The 17,352-nt window shown below is 38.1% G+C and overlaps 1 protein-coding gene across 1 annotated transcript in view; it reads left to right on the top strand.

Moving 5' to 3' along the window:
• LOC133322191 (protein timeless homolog) overlaps nt 1-17,352 on the top strand; it is a 178,561-nt gene that overhangs the window by 36,548 nt on the left and 124,661 nt on the right. The window contains exon 3 of the mRNA XM_061531236.1: nt 11,192-11,449. Within this exon, the coding sequence (XP_061387220.1) occupies nt 11,192-11,449 (258 nt within the window). The remainder of the gene's footprint in view (nt 1-11,191; nt 11,450-17,352) is intronic.

Here is a 17,352-nt window from a genome sequence, read left to right on the forward strand (position 1 = left end):
TGTGACACAATTCACAAAACGTCTATTTGGTTCGCTATCTATGAGTTAATGTCGTTAGGCCACCAAGCTGCTGATTTTTTTGTAATTGTGTGTATTTTTTTATTTTTCACAATATGTCCTAAGGCTTTGTGGTTTTAGTCAGTATTTATTTGCTGTATTTGTTTTTGTTTTGTATTCTGTTTAAAATCAAAATTCAAAATGTGTTTTTCACATTTTAGATATTGTTCAAATTTATCCCTGTGGCTGGCTGTATACATATTGAATGAACTAAATAGAGTGGATATTATTTTTTTCCTGTGAAATATTCATGACATTTCTGTTTTTATTTCTAATGGTCCACCTATTACATAACTTCTAGCTATTTATAGGGTTAAATATTAAATATTAAATATGGGTGCCATTTGTATTATGTGGTAAAAATATCTGAAAAAGATGGAAGAAAGGTTATTTTCCTGGACGAATTTAAACGTTAAATGACAGATTCATTATTCTTACTATAGGCAAAGTCAACATAAACATTATTTTCAAAGGTTGTCATAGAGAACTGTAAAAGTGTCTGGATATAGATCACTTGTTTTGATGAGGGCCTACTCACAGGGAAAATTGCCATCAAATTCGCAACAAATATAGTTTTTACTCTAAACATCTCATTGTAATAAATAAACAAATGCATATACATATCTACACATGTGTATATATTTACTTGTAATATTTATCATCCATCACTGCCGTTGATAACAGCTTAGCTTTTTTTATTTTAAATAATATTTTTGAAAACAAAAAGAATTCACAACCATATCACAACATAATCACACAGCCAGACTGATAGTGTGCCAGTGCCATCACGTCAATCAGATATGACATGAAATTTATGTTATGCAGGTCAAGTTTAAAAATAACAACAGTTGTGGATGGGGAATGCAATATAAACGAAATATAGAAAAACTATTTCTATAATTTTAATGTAACTTTGTGTCGGAAAGTAATATTTCCATGTAACTTTTATACAAATGCTATCCTAGCCACTAAAGGATTGTACTTCATATTTAAATATTAAAATTTTAGTTTCAAAGCTTTGTAACTCCCAAAAAAATTGTCCAAATCAAAGCAAACGATTAAAACAGATACGTTGTTGAGCGGGTTTTAATTAAAAGGCCTAAGAGAATACTTTCAGAATATGGGGACTTTTTAGGAAAAAAGGGATTTCGAACATAGGAATTTTTCCGATTTCTGAAAAATTATGCGATAGCCTAAGGCCGCAGCTTAATGGCTTGTGACAGAACATTTGTTCCATAAGTCGAGCTTATAAAATATTTCCAGGGCGTCGTTCTTGTGCACAGTTCTTTCAATTTGGAAGACCATGCTTCGAGATGTTATCTTCCACTTGATCTTTCCATCGAATTCGTGGCCTTCCCCTTCTACGTGATCCATCAGTTGGCTCGCTTTTATGCCTTTTAAGCTGGGGCATACTCATCCATTCTCACAACATGACCTAACCAACGTAGTCGCTGCAGCTTTATATGTCTGACTATGTCTATGTCCGAGAATATATGGTACAACTCATGGTTCTCATTCTTTCGGAGAATTTTTCTCTCCCCAAGAGCTTGTGCACCATGCTTGAGATCCATACAACAGCAGGGTAGTATCAGCGTCTTGAAGTTTGGTATGAGTTTGGTCTGATAATAGCCTTGTTGGTGAATTGTATACTTAGACCATAGTAGCATCTGTTGGCCAACACTATTCTCTTCAGAATTTCAAAGCTGATGTTATTAGTTTTGTTTATGGCGTTACCGAGGTATATGAAATCGTTCACTACCTTGAAACTGCAATTTTCAAGTTCCACAGTTGGCCCGAGTCTAGTGGCAGTCTTACGCGTTGATATCATGCTTGGTCCTCTCGCCATTTACTGTGAGACCCACTTCAGCAGACTTCTTCTCAATTTGTTCAAAGATGACTGTTACCGCTCGCAATGTTCGGCCCATTATATCGATGTCATCGGCGTAGGCGAGTAACATGTATTGTTAGGTTTACAGAGTGTTCATTTGTGTTCACCTTTACCGCTCTCCAGCAGGATATTAAAAAGATCACACGACAAATCCTCGTTCGGTATTAAAGAGAGGTCTTTTCCGACTTTAACTACTGATCTTGTGTCAGTTGAATGCGGCTTCATAGTCCACGAATAGGTGGAATGTGTCAATGTGTATTTCGTAGGTCTTTTCCAGGATTTGGCGCAGAGTGAAAATCTTGTCTATGGTCGATTTGCCAGATCTGAAGACGCATTAGTATGGTCCAATAATGTCATTGGCCATAGGCTTCAGTCGTTCACACAGCACTCTGGATAGCACTTTATATGCGATGGGAAGGAGACTAATTCCTCTATAGTTGGCACATATCGTCTTGTCTCATTTTTGTTAATGGGACAAAGGATGCTGAGGTTCCAATCATTGGGTATGTATTCCTCTAGCCAAATTATTCTAATCAGCTGGCGCATGCTCTTGAGCAGCATCTGACCAACAGTCTTGAATAGTTCGGCTGGTATCCCATCGGCTGCTGCTTCTTTATTACTATTCAGCCGATTGATTGCTATTCTGACCTCATCTTGGCTAGGGGGTATCTTCTTCACAGCTACTATTTAATACCAGAAGCTTTTAAAAATGCTTCTTCCAGATCCTCAACATGTTGTTTATATCTGTCACTTGGTTTCCTGCTTCATCTCTACAGAAGGATGTGCCTGCACTAAAGCCTTCCGTTTGGTGATTTATTCGTTGGTAAAATTTCCGGACTTCGTTACGACTAAATCTCGATCACGTTTTTCGTGTTATTTCTTCTTTTCCCCATTACGTGTTACTACTGTCTGCTGCGTTTCAGTAGCATTACCACATTCCTGATCGTACCATGGGTTTCTTGGTGGTGGTCTTTGGTTGCCAAGTATTGCTTTTGCTGCAGTTTGTAGGGAGTTTGCTAACCTTTGCAATTGCGCTTCTATATTATTAGCGGGACAAGGAGTGCTTTCGTCAAGCAAGTGGGTAAGTTGAGCGGAAGTAGGCTTCTGCTATCTGTTGTGTATGCAGTTTTTCGTCGTATAGTTTCTGTGTTAACTTAGATCGCACCTTTGCTGCTACATTAAGGCGGATGCGAACATTGGCTGCCACAAGGTAATGGTTCGAATCGATATTCGTCCCTCTTATCGATCGAACTTCTCAAACACTGAATGAATGCCTTCCGTCTATCAGAACATGATCAATTTTATTGATTTGTTGTTGCTTGATCAGGAGAAATCCAGGTGGCCTAGTGTATATCGAAGTCAATCAACCTCATTCCGTTGTCATAAGTTTCTTCATGGAATTTTCCCTTCCTATTTTTGCATTAAAATCTCCTAGCAGAATTTTAATGTCATGGCCAGGGTAGCGGTCATATGCTGTTTCCAGGCGCTCGTAAAATATGTCTTTGGTCTGTTTGTCTTTATCTTTGGTCGGAGCATGGGCTCAAATGAGATTGATGTAGAAGAACTTCGCCTTTATACGGATTATAGCAGGAGGTCTTTTATTCTCCTGTTAACCATAAATCCACATCCAAATTCACGTCTCTTTTCATGGCAATAATATCGGTTTTGTACTTCTTGAGTACATCCGCCAAAGCGAACACTGCGCGGTTCTGTACAACGTGCGCACATTCCAAGTGCAGATTTGCAGATCGTGGCCATTTATACGTTTGCGGGGGTCGTCAACATTAGGTGGGTTTGGTGTTCTTTTTCTTTGCATTTTCATAGTAGGTTCGGTTTTCGCCATGTTAAAGCCAATCAGAGCCGTTGCTTGGCATCTATCATCCCCAACGCCACCCCTCTGTATTCATTGACCTAAATAATACCGGCAATATCATCCCTTTTTTTTGAAATTCAAAAAGAGTTCATTAGCAAAATATCAATTTAGAAGCAATCTTGTCATTTTGCCTGTCTCGATCTATTATGACCTCATCACCGGCGACCACATTTCTACATAAATAACACGTCAACACTTTCAGTTAATTCTCATTTTCTTTGAACCTTTTTGGTAACCTCCTTTTTAATTCCTTTTCGCTAATTTTAGAATTCAGGTTACTTCAATCAAAAATTATTTAATTTCCAACATCCATGCCAAAGAAAAAAGATTTTTCTTCAAAACTTTATTCAGATCATTCCACAAAATACCTTTAATTTTCACTTTTTTGTTTTTGTTTGACCTGACTTTCTCATTTACAAATTACTGCGAATATCATCTCACCTTGACAATATTAAACCGGTCTATACGTTTGCCATTGATTTTATTTATTTGTAGCTGAGACAAAGTTTGCAATTTGTAAAAAGGATTTACAATTCAAACTTTGTTTTCGCTCACCTTTGAATCGGAACATATTTTAACTTTACAGGCACACACACATTCATCCCAAATTCCCTTCTTTTCTCCATTCATTACACCATTTGCAACTAAGACCCATATTAATTTTTATTTATTTATTTTTATTTTTTGCCATTTCGAAAATGTCAATGGAAATTGAGAGATTTCGTTTTGTTGTTATTTATTTACTTATTTACCAATTTCGTAATATCATCGTTGTTGTCCTCCTCCTTCTCCACATCCACCTCCTGTATCGCACTTCCCTACTGTTGTTGTTGTTTTTTGGTGCTCCTGCTTGTTATTTTCCATAATTCCAAGAGATAAATTTCAATTTATAGAAAGTTTTAAATTTAATTTTATTTTTATGTTTTGTTATTGTCATTGCCTGGCATTGAATGTTTCATGGTGTAGTTGTTGCTGCTACTGCCACTGATGTTATATTCCTACTCATTTACGATTTATATATGTATGTATGTGTTTGTTCGTTTGTTACGCAAAATGTTCTACTGTCGCGTGTTTAGTCGTCGTCACGGTTCTCCTAAGCTAGCTTCTGAGAATATTTCCATTCATTTATTTTAAAAGAATTTGTTGTAATTCATGGGATTTGCATAAGTCTTGTTGTTGGTGTTGCTATTGTAGTTGTTGTACAATTTAGAGAGCAAAGAAATCAGTGGCATTTTTTTAGAAAAAAAAAATTCAGGCAACTCGATTTGAAAATCGTGATGGGCGAAATATAGACGAAGAAACATGGAATCGGTTACCGATAAGAATTAAGGATACAAATGTTGTAGGAAGTCACTTTTGAAGGGGGGTTATTATGGACATACATCTCTAGAGGGTGTACCCTATATACGTTATAGAGAGATATATAGTAAAGGGACAAATGCATTTTTAAATGGATGACGATCTCTAAATAGAACCCTGATGTGGTTTCCTTGGCTACCGTTGAGGTAAAATCAAAGGAAAAGCTGCAAACACAACGGATATCAGAAGTCTACTCCGCTCAACTTACCCAACTGCTTGACGAATGCACTTCTTGTCCTGATAATAGTATAGAAGCACAATGACAAGGAATTGCCCACTCCCTACAAACTGCCGCAAAAGCAATATTTGGGTACCAAAAACCACCACCAAGAAATCCGTGGTACGATCAGGAGTGTCGTAATGTTACTGATGTGAAAAAATCAGAGTATAGGGCAACCCTGCAGACAGTATCAAAACGTAATTTGATGGAGAATTATCGGGAGAAATGGAGAGACGAGAAACGTATTTTGAGAAAAAAGAAGAAATAACAAGAAAAACTTGAGCGGGAGCACAACGAGATGTACAGAAGTCAGAACGAAGTCCAACTGGTAAACATCAAACCGAAGGCTTTGGTGCACATCCTCCTGTAGAATAAATAAGGAAACCTGGTGACAGATACAGACAGCGTGTTGAGGATCTGGAAGGATCATTTTGAAAAGCTCCAGGTATCAAATAGTAGCGGTGAAGAGAATACCCCAGAACCAATAACAGATGAGTGTATAGAGTGTATATCAACTAGCCAAATGAGGTCAAATGATAGCAATCAATCGACGGAAGAATAACAAAGCAGCAGGCGCCAATGGGCTATCAGCCGAACTATTCAAGGCCAGTGGTCAGATGCTGGTCAGGAGCATGCACCAGCTGATTAGTACAATTTGGGTAGAGTATTGCATGCCCAATGATTGTGACCTCAGCATCCTGTGTCCCGTGCACAAAAAAAGGAGACATTACGATATATACCAACTATAGAGGAATAAGTCTTCTTCCCGTCGCATATAAAGTGGCCACTTTGCGCCAAATCCTGGAAAACACCCACGAAAAACACATCGAAACATTCCACATATTCCTCGACTATAAAGTTTCATTCGACAGACTAATCCGTCCAGAGGTGTTTAAAGTCATGTCTACGTTTGCTATTCCTGAAAAATTAATTCGGCTGACCAGAATAATTTTGAGTGGCACAAGGTCAGCAGTGAAAGTTGGAAATTACCTCATGGAGCCCCTTAATACCGAACGAGGATTCAGACAAGGTGACAGTTTGTCTTGTGACCTTTTTAACATCCTGCTGAAAAAGGTCATACCAGAGGTGAACAGGTGCAAATAGGTGAACAGAAATGACACTTTGTACACCAACCAACACATGTTACTCGCCTACGCCGATGACATCGATACAATGGGTCGAACATTGGGAGCAGTAACAGCCACCTTTGAACAAATTGAGAAGGAGTCTTAGAAATGCGGGTGTGGCAATAAACGGCGAGAAGACCAAACTGATGATATCCACGCACAAGACGTCCAGTAAAATCGGACCAACAGTGAAACTTGATAACTAGAGCTTCGAGGGAGTCAACGATTTTATTACCTTGGCACCGCCATAAATAAAACTAATGACATCAGTTTTGTAATTCGGAGAAGGATAGTGTTGGCCAACAGATGCTACTATGGTCTAAGTAAGCAGTTTAGAAACAAGGCCACCTCCCGCCGGACCAAACTCACACTCTACAAGACGCTTATACTACCCATGCTGTTATATGGATCTGAAGCATGGGTACTTACGTAAGCAGTTGAGGCAGCTCTTGGAGTATTTGAGAGAAAAATTCTCCGAAAGATCTATGGCTCCATCTGTGTTGACGTTGAATATCGAATGAACCATGAGATGTACCAGCTATTTTCGGACATCGGCATTGTGAGAATGGATGAAGATGCCCCAGCTCAAAAAGCGTATAAAAGCGAACTAGCTGATGGTTCACGCAGAAGGGGAAGGCCACGAATTAGGTGGAAAGATCAAGTGGATGACAAAACTGCCGAACATGGTATTTCCAATTAGTAAAACTGTGGCTAATGGAACCAAAGTTTTGTCAGAAGCCAACTAACTTTGAAGGTTCTTCTGCGGGAGATAATAACCTTTGAATAGGTCTTTAGTAGATTGAGGGCCATATATGACCAGAGTAACTTTAAATGTGTAGACTATCCTAAGCAGATTTTAGGACCTTGAAGTGCTCTTCTAAAAATCCTCCTTGAAGGCGTATCCCATTAAAAGAATATCCTTAAAAGGGTCTTTCCACTTATTCAGTGGACGAAATAAGACAGAATTCATCAGACAGACTACCCTTGAACGGGATTACTATAGAAAAGAAACCCCTGAAGGTGAATCTTGTAAGGGTCATTTTCTGGACAAAAGTCCATTAAGTAAGACGTTTCAAATTGTCTACAATAGACAGCATATACTTGACGTGATCTGGAGGCCGAAGGTTGTTCTTAAAGCGCATTCTATTGATACTTTTAAACACTTTGTGAGATCTGTAATGGGCAAAATATCCTTGTGAAGGTTTTTTCTATAAGAACATGCAAAGACTATTTAACGAAGGAAATTTACTTTAACACTAAATTGCCGAAGGAGGTCATTTTGACCGCTTTTAAATTTCAAGTACAAAAACAAGGATCCTCGCCTTAAAAAATTGTTTTCTATAAAAAATCCATTCAAGAACCTTATGACCACAGATAGCCTCTTGAGAGGTTTTTGTCCATGAAATGTTCTTCGGTGTGTAGAAAACATGTTTAAAAAGTTTTATTTACAAAATATCCTTAACGGGAATCTTTTTTATCTTCTATAAACCGAAGTCCCTTTAATAAGTTTCTACAAACAAGAGATCCTCGATGGGATCTTCTACAGACCCCAAAGGGTACCCTAAAAAAGTTTTATAGACGCATGAAACCTTTGAAAAGGTTTTTTATACTCGTAAAGAGAATACGCTTAAAGAGGTTGTTCTGTAGTATGAAGATCCTCGAAGCGATTTTCTATGGACAGAAAACCAGATGACGCTTATATAGATACTAACGTAGAGCGTACAAAACAAACAGATAATATTATATATGGAAAATAATGTTTTGTAGTTGTCTGTAAATGCCTTGTTGACCACGAAGTCAGGCGCCAACGAAACGAACTTCTCATTGGGGTCGTATCGCTTGTAACGTAAGAACTTCGAATTGTCACAGGAGACATTTGGGTTTGAAAGGTTTTTTGTAAAGAAGCTATTAATAGCTTCTGGGGAGTATATCCTAACAAAAAACTAAGGGAACTGATGAGGATCAGTGGCAAGATCCGAAACTATAGTCTTCCCTGCCTTACCCCTCGGCGGACAATGCCCTACATTCCCCACTAATAAATAGTTGTTTTTTTTAAACAACAAACTGGGATTAAGCCTGACTATTTTGCAAAAACAATAGGAAAATATAAATACTGTATAATTTGTTGTACTAAAAGTTTATTACCATTTAGTACTTTTAGTATTCTTAAGTACGAATTTCCAAAACTATTTCAATCCTGCTTTCAAATAGTAACCGTAAGTCCAAATTGAAGAAATCCACCTCTATTTATTCTAAATTGTACAAGACATTCTGTACTTTTCGTACCCATATTCTAAAACTTTCAGTTCTATCCGTCTACTAAATTCCAAATTTCACCAAATTTAGTATTTTTGGTACCCATTATAATAATAATCTTAAGTCCATAATTAAGGGTTCCAGCCCCATCCGTTCACCAACATCCAAATTATGCCAAATTAGTACCATTTTTAACATTTCATAAAAGTTTGTATGAGTTTCAAAAATTTCCTCAATTCTATCATTTAACACTATTTTCAATCATAAATTTCAGGACCCCAGTCCTATCCGTCCACATAGATCCAAATTGTACCATACTTATTACCATTTAGTACTTTCGTACGTAAATGTTCGAATGTCTAACACAACTTCAATTCTGTACTCTAACAGTAACGTTAAATATAGGCTTTCCATCTCTATATGTTCACTCAAATCTAAACTGTACCAAATTTAGTACCATTTAGTATAAATAATTACAATTTTTCAAAACTACTTCCATGTCTCAGTCCTACACTCCAACAGTAATTTTAATTCCAAATTTTAGGATTGAACGGGCACACAAAACAAATTTTATTTGTATTTAGTACTATTAGTGTTTTTCGTATCCATAATTACCTTAATCCTTTAATTTTAATTCCAAAATTAAGTTTTCTATCTCAATCTAAATTTTTCAGTCAAATCTAAATTGTGTCAAATGGTACTACATTTGTACAAATAATTACGAATTTTCAAAAGTACCTCCATATCTAAATCCTGCACTACAACAGTAATTTTAATTCCAAATTTCAGAATATCCCCATTATCCGCTCACAAAAATTGTACTTGTAATTGTATTTTGTACCATTTAGCAATTTTCGTACAAATTTCCCATCACTACCCAAATGTTGTACTATATTTAGTAATTTTCGTAATCATAAGTACGAATTTGCAAAACTACCTCATCTAACACTCTAACAGTAATTTGAATTCCAAATTTCAGGATCTCACACAAGTTTAGTACCATTTAGTACACATACTTACGAAATTTCAAAACCACTTCCATGTCTCAATACTACACTCCAAGAGTAATCTTAATTCCAAAATTCTGTAGTCCAGCTCCATCCATTCAAACACAATCAAGTTGTACCAAATATAGTACCATTTAGTACACATAAGTCCAAACTTCCATATCACAATTCTACAACTCCAACAGAAACCATTATTCCAAATTTTAGGTTTCCAGCTTTCTCTCTCACTCTTAGATTGAATTTCCAAAAACCATTTGTACATATTTCTAATTTGTAACCATCAGTGACCCACATCCCAGGGTGCGCAAAAATTCGCTCGCGAATGATTCAAATTACATTCTTTTCGTTTTGTGCTCATTTTAAGAATGAATTTATGGCGATAAATTCTTTACCAAACGAACATTCGCCAAAGAATGGTCGCACACACATAACAAACGAGTGAGAGCACACAACAACGTTAGTTCGTTTCGTTTGGTGGTTTAAATTCTTTCCGACATTCTCTCACGAATGTTGTTTTTAACAGTGCTCGCGAGAATTCTCGAACATTTGTTTTTTGAGTTTTTCAAAGGAATGTTCTTCAGCAACAAATGCTCACGAAAGAATGAATCGACGACGCTTGCAGTGACATTTTATCGTTCGTGAATTTTCGTACAAGGGGAAAATTCGCGAGAGAATGCAAATGCTTGTGCATTCATTGTAACTTTATCATTCGTGATAAATTGAAAACATTCGAATTCTCGCCCGTTAGCATTCATGAGAAAGAGCGTATTTTAATCATTCTTCACACTCTGCCACATTCCAAGCTTCAAAATCCCAGCACTTCTCGTTTGCCTAATACAAAGTGTACCATATTTTATACATTTAAGTACTTTGGTTGCAGTTTTTTTTTCAACCGAATGGACTCAAATTTAATATGTGTACTCAATCAAAAATAATTAAGAGGTAATCTGGCGGAGTAGCGAAAATACGTATTCGGTTCACTTTAAATCGTCCTTACATCACTAACATTCTAAACAAACGCGAAAATAAGTGACAAAGCAGCGGCAAACTGCCGCTGTCGCTTTTGCTGTTCATTCATGGTGCGATTTAGTCAAAGTCACAAACATAAAACAGGAATCTAATTTAATTTTCAACTTTTGTCTTCATATCTTCCTTGCTACCATTCCACTCCATTGCGACACATCATGGCAATGGGGTCCCAGTATCTCCTTCCCATCTCTCTGTAATGTTATCCCATTGGATTTATTTTCTGTTTTGCATACTACAATCCTAATTTAATGTTTTTACATTTTTTCTTCATTTACCACTTCGCTTTATGTTTTACTCGTATGTTTTGCATTTTTCATTGTTTGCATTTCCCACATTTTTTTCTCAACTGTTTTGTTTTTCCTCTTCTTCTTGCAGGATTGGGCTCTGCGCAGCGAGGAGCAAAGTCTCTTAATTGAACGTATTTTGGTTTTAATACGAAACGTGCTTCAAGTGCCCGCAAATCCGGAGGCTGAGTGTCGGGCCGATAATGATGCCAGCGTTCATGATCAGGTCATTTGGGCTTTACATCAATCGGGCATTTTGGATTTGGTCCTGTTCATCATCTCATCGCCCGATGAACATCAATTCCATCTGCATTGTTTGGAAATATTGTGTCTGCTCTATCGTGAACAGGTAAGTCGAGTGAGAATGGAATGGAAAGATGATGTGCCGTCGAATTTGGTTTGGATGGCTTGTTGGTTGGTTGATTATCTCGTTGCATCTTTTAACAAGCCTCCAAGCAGTCAGCCAACCAACCAACCATCGGCTACTTGACTAACGCAGTAATTAATTGCATTATAGAGTAAGTTGAAGTTATATGCAATGTGTGAGTGCGTGTGTGTGAGCGTTAAACTTTATTAATGATTGAAATAAAGTGTGATGTAACACTTTGAAAGAGTATTTAACTTAAGACAGTATACCATATCCTGCTGAAATTGACCTTAGATATATGAAGAAGTACATTTAAGAGGTCCCAATTTTAATATGGGAGGAAAGTATTTAAGAAGTTATTAAATATTCATTTGGAGAGAGTGACTTGATTCAAAACCAAGTCCATTAAATAGAGCCCGCACTTTGGAATGATAGATACCATGCAACGGCCCTGATTGGATTTAACATGGCATATACCCTATTTTATCTTTCATCTCAATTGTTGACACTGACCTCCCCGCTGTCTCACCTGGGGGAGCTACTTTCATTACCCGTTGAATTAGAGAGCTGATATATGTGCCGCGAGTTCACCAATAATAACTTAAAAAAATTGGTTGAGACGTCGGGTTAGTTGCCCACACTCGGAAAACCCCTTTTACTATGGAAAAGCAATGAAAAAGAAAACCAAACCACCATAATGTGGACGACCCCCGCAAACATATAAAGGACCACGATCTGGGAATCTGCACTTGGAATGTGCGCACGTTTTACAGAACAGATGCGGTTTTCGCATTGACGGATGTACCCAACAAGTATAAAGTCGATATTATTTCCTTACATGAAAAGCGATGGAACAGGATAGCCGTAAGTAAATCGAATGATTACGCCCTGTATTATAGCTGCCATGAAACGAGAAATGAATTTGGCTGCGGATTTATGGTTAACAGGAGAATTCACTCCAGTAGATGAGCGAATTGCTGTAATCCGTATAAAAGCGAAGTTCTTCTACATCAGTCTTATTTGTGCCCATTTTCCGACGGAAGACAAAGATGAACAGACCAAAAACTTATTTTACGAGCGCCAAGAAACAGCATATGTCCGCTGCCCTGGCCATGACATTAAAATTCTGCTAGGAAAATTCAGTCTCCATAAAGAAACATGCGACCCTGCAGACAGTAGTAACATGTAATGTGGTGGAGAATTATCGGGGAAAAGGAAAGTAAAGAAATGTTTTTTTTTTTAGAAAAAAAGACCAAGAAAAACCTGAACGTGAGCAAATCGAGAAGTCCTGAAATTTTTACCAACGAGTAAAATACCAAACCGAAGGCTTTGTGGCAGGCTCACCCTACTGTAGAGATGAAGATGGAAACCTGGTGACAGATAGCGTGTTGAAGATATGGAAGGAGCATTTTGCAACGCTTCTGGTATCAAATAGAGAAGAAGATACCCCAAGGTGAGGTCAGAGTAGGAATTAATCGGCTGAAGAACAATTAAGCAGCAGATGCCGATGGATTACCAGCGGAAATATTCAAGACCGTTGGTCAGCTGCTGGTAAGGAGCATGCAGCATTGTTGTACCAGACCGACGCGGCTGCAGGCCTGGCAAATCCACCATTGCCCAGATTTCCACACTGCTCCAAATCCTGGAAAAGACCCACGAAAAATACATCGACTCATTCCACTTATTCGTCGACTGTAAAGCCGCATTCCGAAGCCCGATAGGATCAGAGATGTTTAAAGCCATGTCTGCGTTTGGCATTCCTGCGCAATTAATACGGCTAGGCTGGATAACTTTAACTCGCACAAGTTTAGCAGTTAAAGTCAGAAAAGAATCTTTCAGAACCCGTCAATACCAAGCGAGGATTCAGATAATGTGACAGTTTGTCGTGTGACATTTTTAACATGTTGCTGCAAAAGGTCATACGAGATGCAAATGTGAACATAAATGACACTCTATACAACGAACAATAAATATCACTCTCCGACGACATTGGGAGCGGTAACTGGCAGTAAATGGCGGAAGACCAAACTTATGGTATCAACACGCAAGCAGATGAGTCAGCCTTTGGAGTGTTTAAGAGAAAAATTCTCCGAAAGATCTATTGGACGATCTGCGTCGACGGTGTATATCCCCATCGAATGTACCATGACATTCTCGGACATCGATATAGTCAGAAGTATCGAGCTGCAGCGAATAATTTGGCTAGGTCATGTTGTGTGAATGGATGAGGAGACCCCTGCTTAATAGGCATATAAAGGCGGGCCAACTGATGGTTCACGTAGAAGGGAAATTTTGTCATAAGCCTCCTAGACCCGAAAAACCAAATGATGCCCTTTTTTGGCTTGGTAAATTCTGCTAAGAACTTTAAAATAAAGTTGTGTCTTTATATAGATCTATTTATACCCTACACAACTATGTTGTTGTTGTATTATAGTTTTGTGCAGCCCCAAGAGTTTGTAACGCCGCGAAATATTGGTCCTAGACCCACCTTTAAGTATACCGATCGTTATATCTCGTCTAGCTGAGTCGATCTAAACATGTATGTCTGTCCATTATAATTTGTAAACACGATACAGGCCACAGTTATGGACCAATCTTCACGAAATTTTGCATGTAGGATGGGTTCGGCCCAATGAAGACCCCTATTCTTTTTGGTAAAGATCGGATGAAATGTACCAAATACTTAATTTTTGTCGGTTTTTCTGGTCGCTCCAGAGGCCGCAATTATCGCCCAAACATCGCGAATTTTTACATTGAGAAGGGGATTGGGCCAACGAATAAGCTTGAATGTTTTGATAAAGATCGGTCAATATTTAGCGGGTCAAATGGACCCTGACTTTTGTGTGAAAAATGACAAAATTTGTATTATATAGCGTATATATTTACTCCTGGATGACATAGAGCCGAGAAGTTGATAGTATATCCAAGAGGAGTGGCTGGCCTTTAAATTTATAATAATTATATTGTCGTATGTACTCGGATGTGGGTGTTACACGTAAACATTTACATTACGTATTCAGATATTATTTAGTAACCCATTACCACATTAGACGGCGGAAATATAGCGCTGATCGCTTTGTAATGTTCCATGAGGTTCCAGTTATGGTCAAGGATAACACCTATAATTTTCGGTGATGATCAGATAATAATTTTGGGATGAAGTGGTCCGAAAACTTATTTGTTTGTGTTTTTTTCGAATCGATCTATATGCTACAATTATAAGCCGAACATCATAACACTACCCACGGTGAAGGGAATATGGACAAGTAATTAGAAAGGCTGTACTGAATATTGGTAATATTCGAAAATATGTCAGTGTAAGGAAGAGGTGCTCTAATCGACCAAGGGTGCAACTATCACGAAATATTACCCAGGCTCGGAATAAAATTCCGTAGAAATATAGAGTTCTGTGGTAGTTGTGTAGGGTATCGTATGGTCGGCCTCGTCCGACTATACTGCTCCGCTCACTGGTTTGAAAATGGCCTAAAATAGGGGTAATGTAAAACCATTCTCATAGGGATTCCTACATGCAGGTGGATATGGTTAAATCTTCATAGAAGTGATGAAGAACGGATGAAGTGCGTAGATTCTTGTTTGAGTTTCCAACGATTTTTTGAGCTAGGATTTTTTTTGTATATAGGGGACCCTTGCGAAATTATGATCAATAGAAAGAATATGCTCGGTTAGGTATTCTATATACAGAAACCCCCTTCAAGAAATCTTTAAAGGGTCGTATATACTTAGAAGACCCATATAGGTATTATATTGTCATACAACACAAGTTTTGTCGTGTTGTCGAGACTCAGCACAACTCAGCATTTAGTCGGAATATTTTGCATTGGTCTCGTTGTTTTGGAATACCGTTCCCCACACGCCTAGGATACTCTGGTATTTACTCCGGTCAGTCGCAATCGCTGGCTATAAAGTAATATGGAGACCATAATAGGTACTATATTCACGGTAGTTTGCCCGATACCTTTCTACAAGTTTATGATTTAGGAAAGATGATGGGGCGATTTAACGCTTGACATCTAGGGCCAACGAAGTCCTTACAAATTATGCATGATAGACAAAGAACTCTAGGTAGGGGTATGTAAATGTTATGGTCATCTCACCGGTAAATACTTCGGGCATAGAGCTTTAATAGCAGGACCCACATAAGGTTAAGCACGGCCTCCTAAGAAGGTGCACGTTGGCACAGAAATGTAAGTGGCGGGGACCCAAAACGTTTCCGGACCCAAGAGTTACGGGACTCAATGGAAATTCTAACCAGTTACAACGTTGTGGTCCAAAGAGTTAAGGATCCTAATGAATTCACATATGCCCTACAAGTGAATTCATTAGGCTCCGTTACTCTTTGTATCCGTAACACTATGGACTTCGGATAGAATGATAACAAAAGTATGGAGACCAAAACTGAACACAACAATGTTCGTCGTCGCAATAGAAGGACCTTAAATATTTTATACAGATGGTAGATCTGTAAAGATTTATTGTTAAGGCGGGAGACTTTAGCTGTATTATTCTATTTTTAGATGGTCTTGAATAGTGTTGTTGATAAAAGTTTATGTGAATAATTATACCCTACACAACTATGTTGTCAGGGTATTATAGCTTTGTGCAGCCCCAAATGTTTGTAACGCCGCGAAATATTGGTCCTAGACCCACCTTTAAGTATACCGATCGTCATATCTCGACTAGCTGAATCGATCTAGACATGTGTGTCCGTCCGTCCGTCCGTCCGTCCGTCCGTCTGTCCATTATAATTTGTAAACACGATACAGGCCACAGTTATGTACCAATCTTCACGAAATTTTGCATGTAGGATGGGTTCTGGCCAATGAAGACCCCTATTGTTTTTGGGAAAGATCGGTTAATATTTAGGGGATGAAATGCACCAAATACTGAATTTTTGTCGGTTTTTCTGGTCGCTCCAGAGGCCGCAATTATGGCCCAAACACCGCGAATTTTTGCATGGAGAAGGGGATCGGGCCAGAGAATAAGCATGCATATTTTGATAAAGATCGGTCAATATTTAGCGGGTCAAATGGGCCCTGACTTTTGTGTGAAAAATTACAAAATTTTTATTCTGGGGCGTATATACTTGCTCCTGAAGGACATATACTCGAGATGTTGATATTTTGTCCAAGATGAGTTGTTGACCTTCAAATTGATACCAATTATAACCCTACATATTTTGCGGGAGTTATACGTAATTAAGTAAAGGTGACTATTTTGGAAAATATGCATATTTTTACTATTACTCCGAAATATTAGAGGAGTGTGCTTTTCGGAAATGTCGCACTGATAGCTTCTTTTACGAACGACGAATTAGTTTGGTCTCGTATTTCTTTTATCTTATTTTGACTGCTCTCAACCGGCCCTCAACTCCATCGGACCAATACATTTCAAGTCGAATAACATAAACATGTGAACGGCAGAAACCGCAGCAAATCAAATCAGTCAAAATCACATAATGTATTCCCGCGAATAAGTTCGACTACCAGTTTCAAATTATTCCAGCGAAAGAGAGGAGCAAATATTTCACAAACATGTGATGTTCTGTGCGGTTCGGTTTTGGGCGTATCATTCATTTATTTTGCCAAAGGCATTGACAAATATCCACATTGAAAAATTGGAATGTATGGGCATTTATTTTCTTCAGAATGTGAAGCGAGCTGTTTCCGCAGCTATGCAATGCAATAAACATCCTATTGTGGTATTATGTGTGTGTGTGTGTGTTCGAGAATCAGTTAGAGGTCGGAACTTTAACCCCATAGCAGATTTGGTTTTACCAAATTCAGTAAATGTGGTTCGAGTCGCGTTAAGGAAAATCATATTAACCACAAGCACACCCCCTCCCACACTCACACAATCCTACGTAC

This window comes from Musca vetustissima, unplaced genomic scaffold, assembly GCF_032173495.1.
Source record: "Musca vetustissima isolate MV318-11 ecotype Yass unplaced genomic scaffold, APGP_CSIRO_Mvet_v1 utg21807, whole genome shotgun sequence".
Classification (NCBI taxonomy): Eukaryota; Metazoa; Arthropoda; class Insecta; order Diptera; family Muscidae; genus Musca; species Musca vetustissima.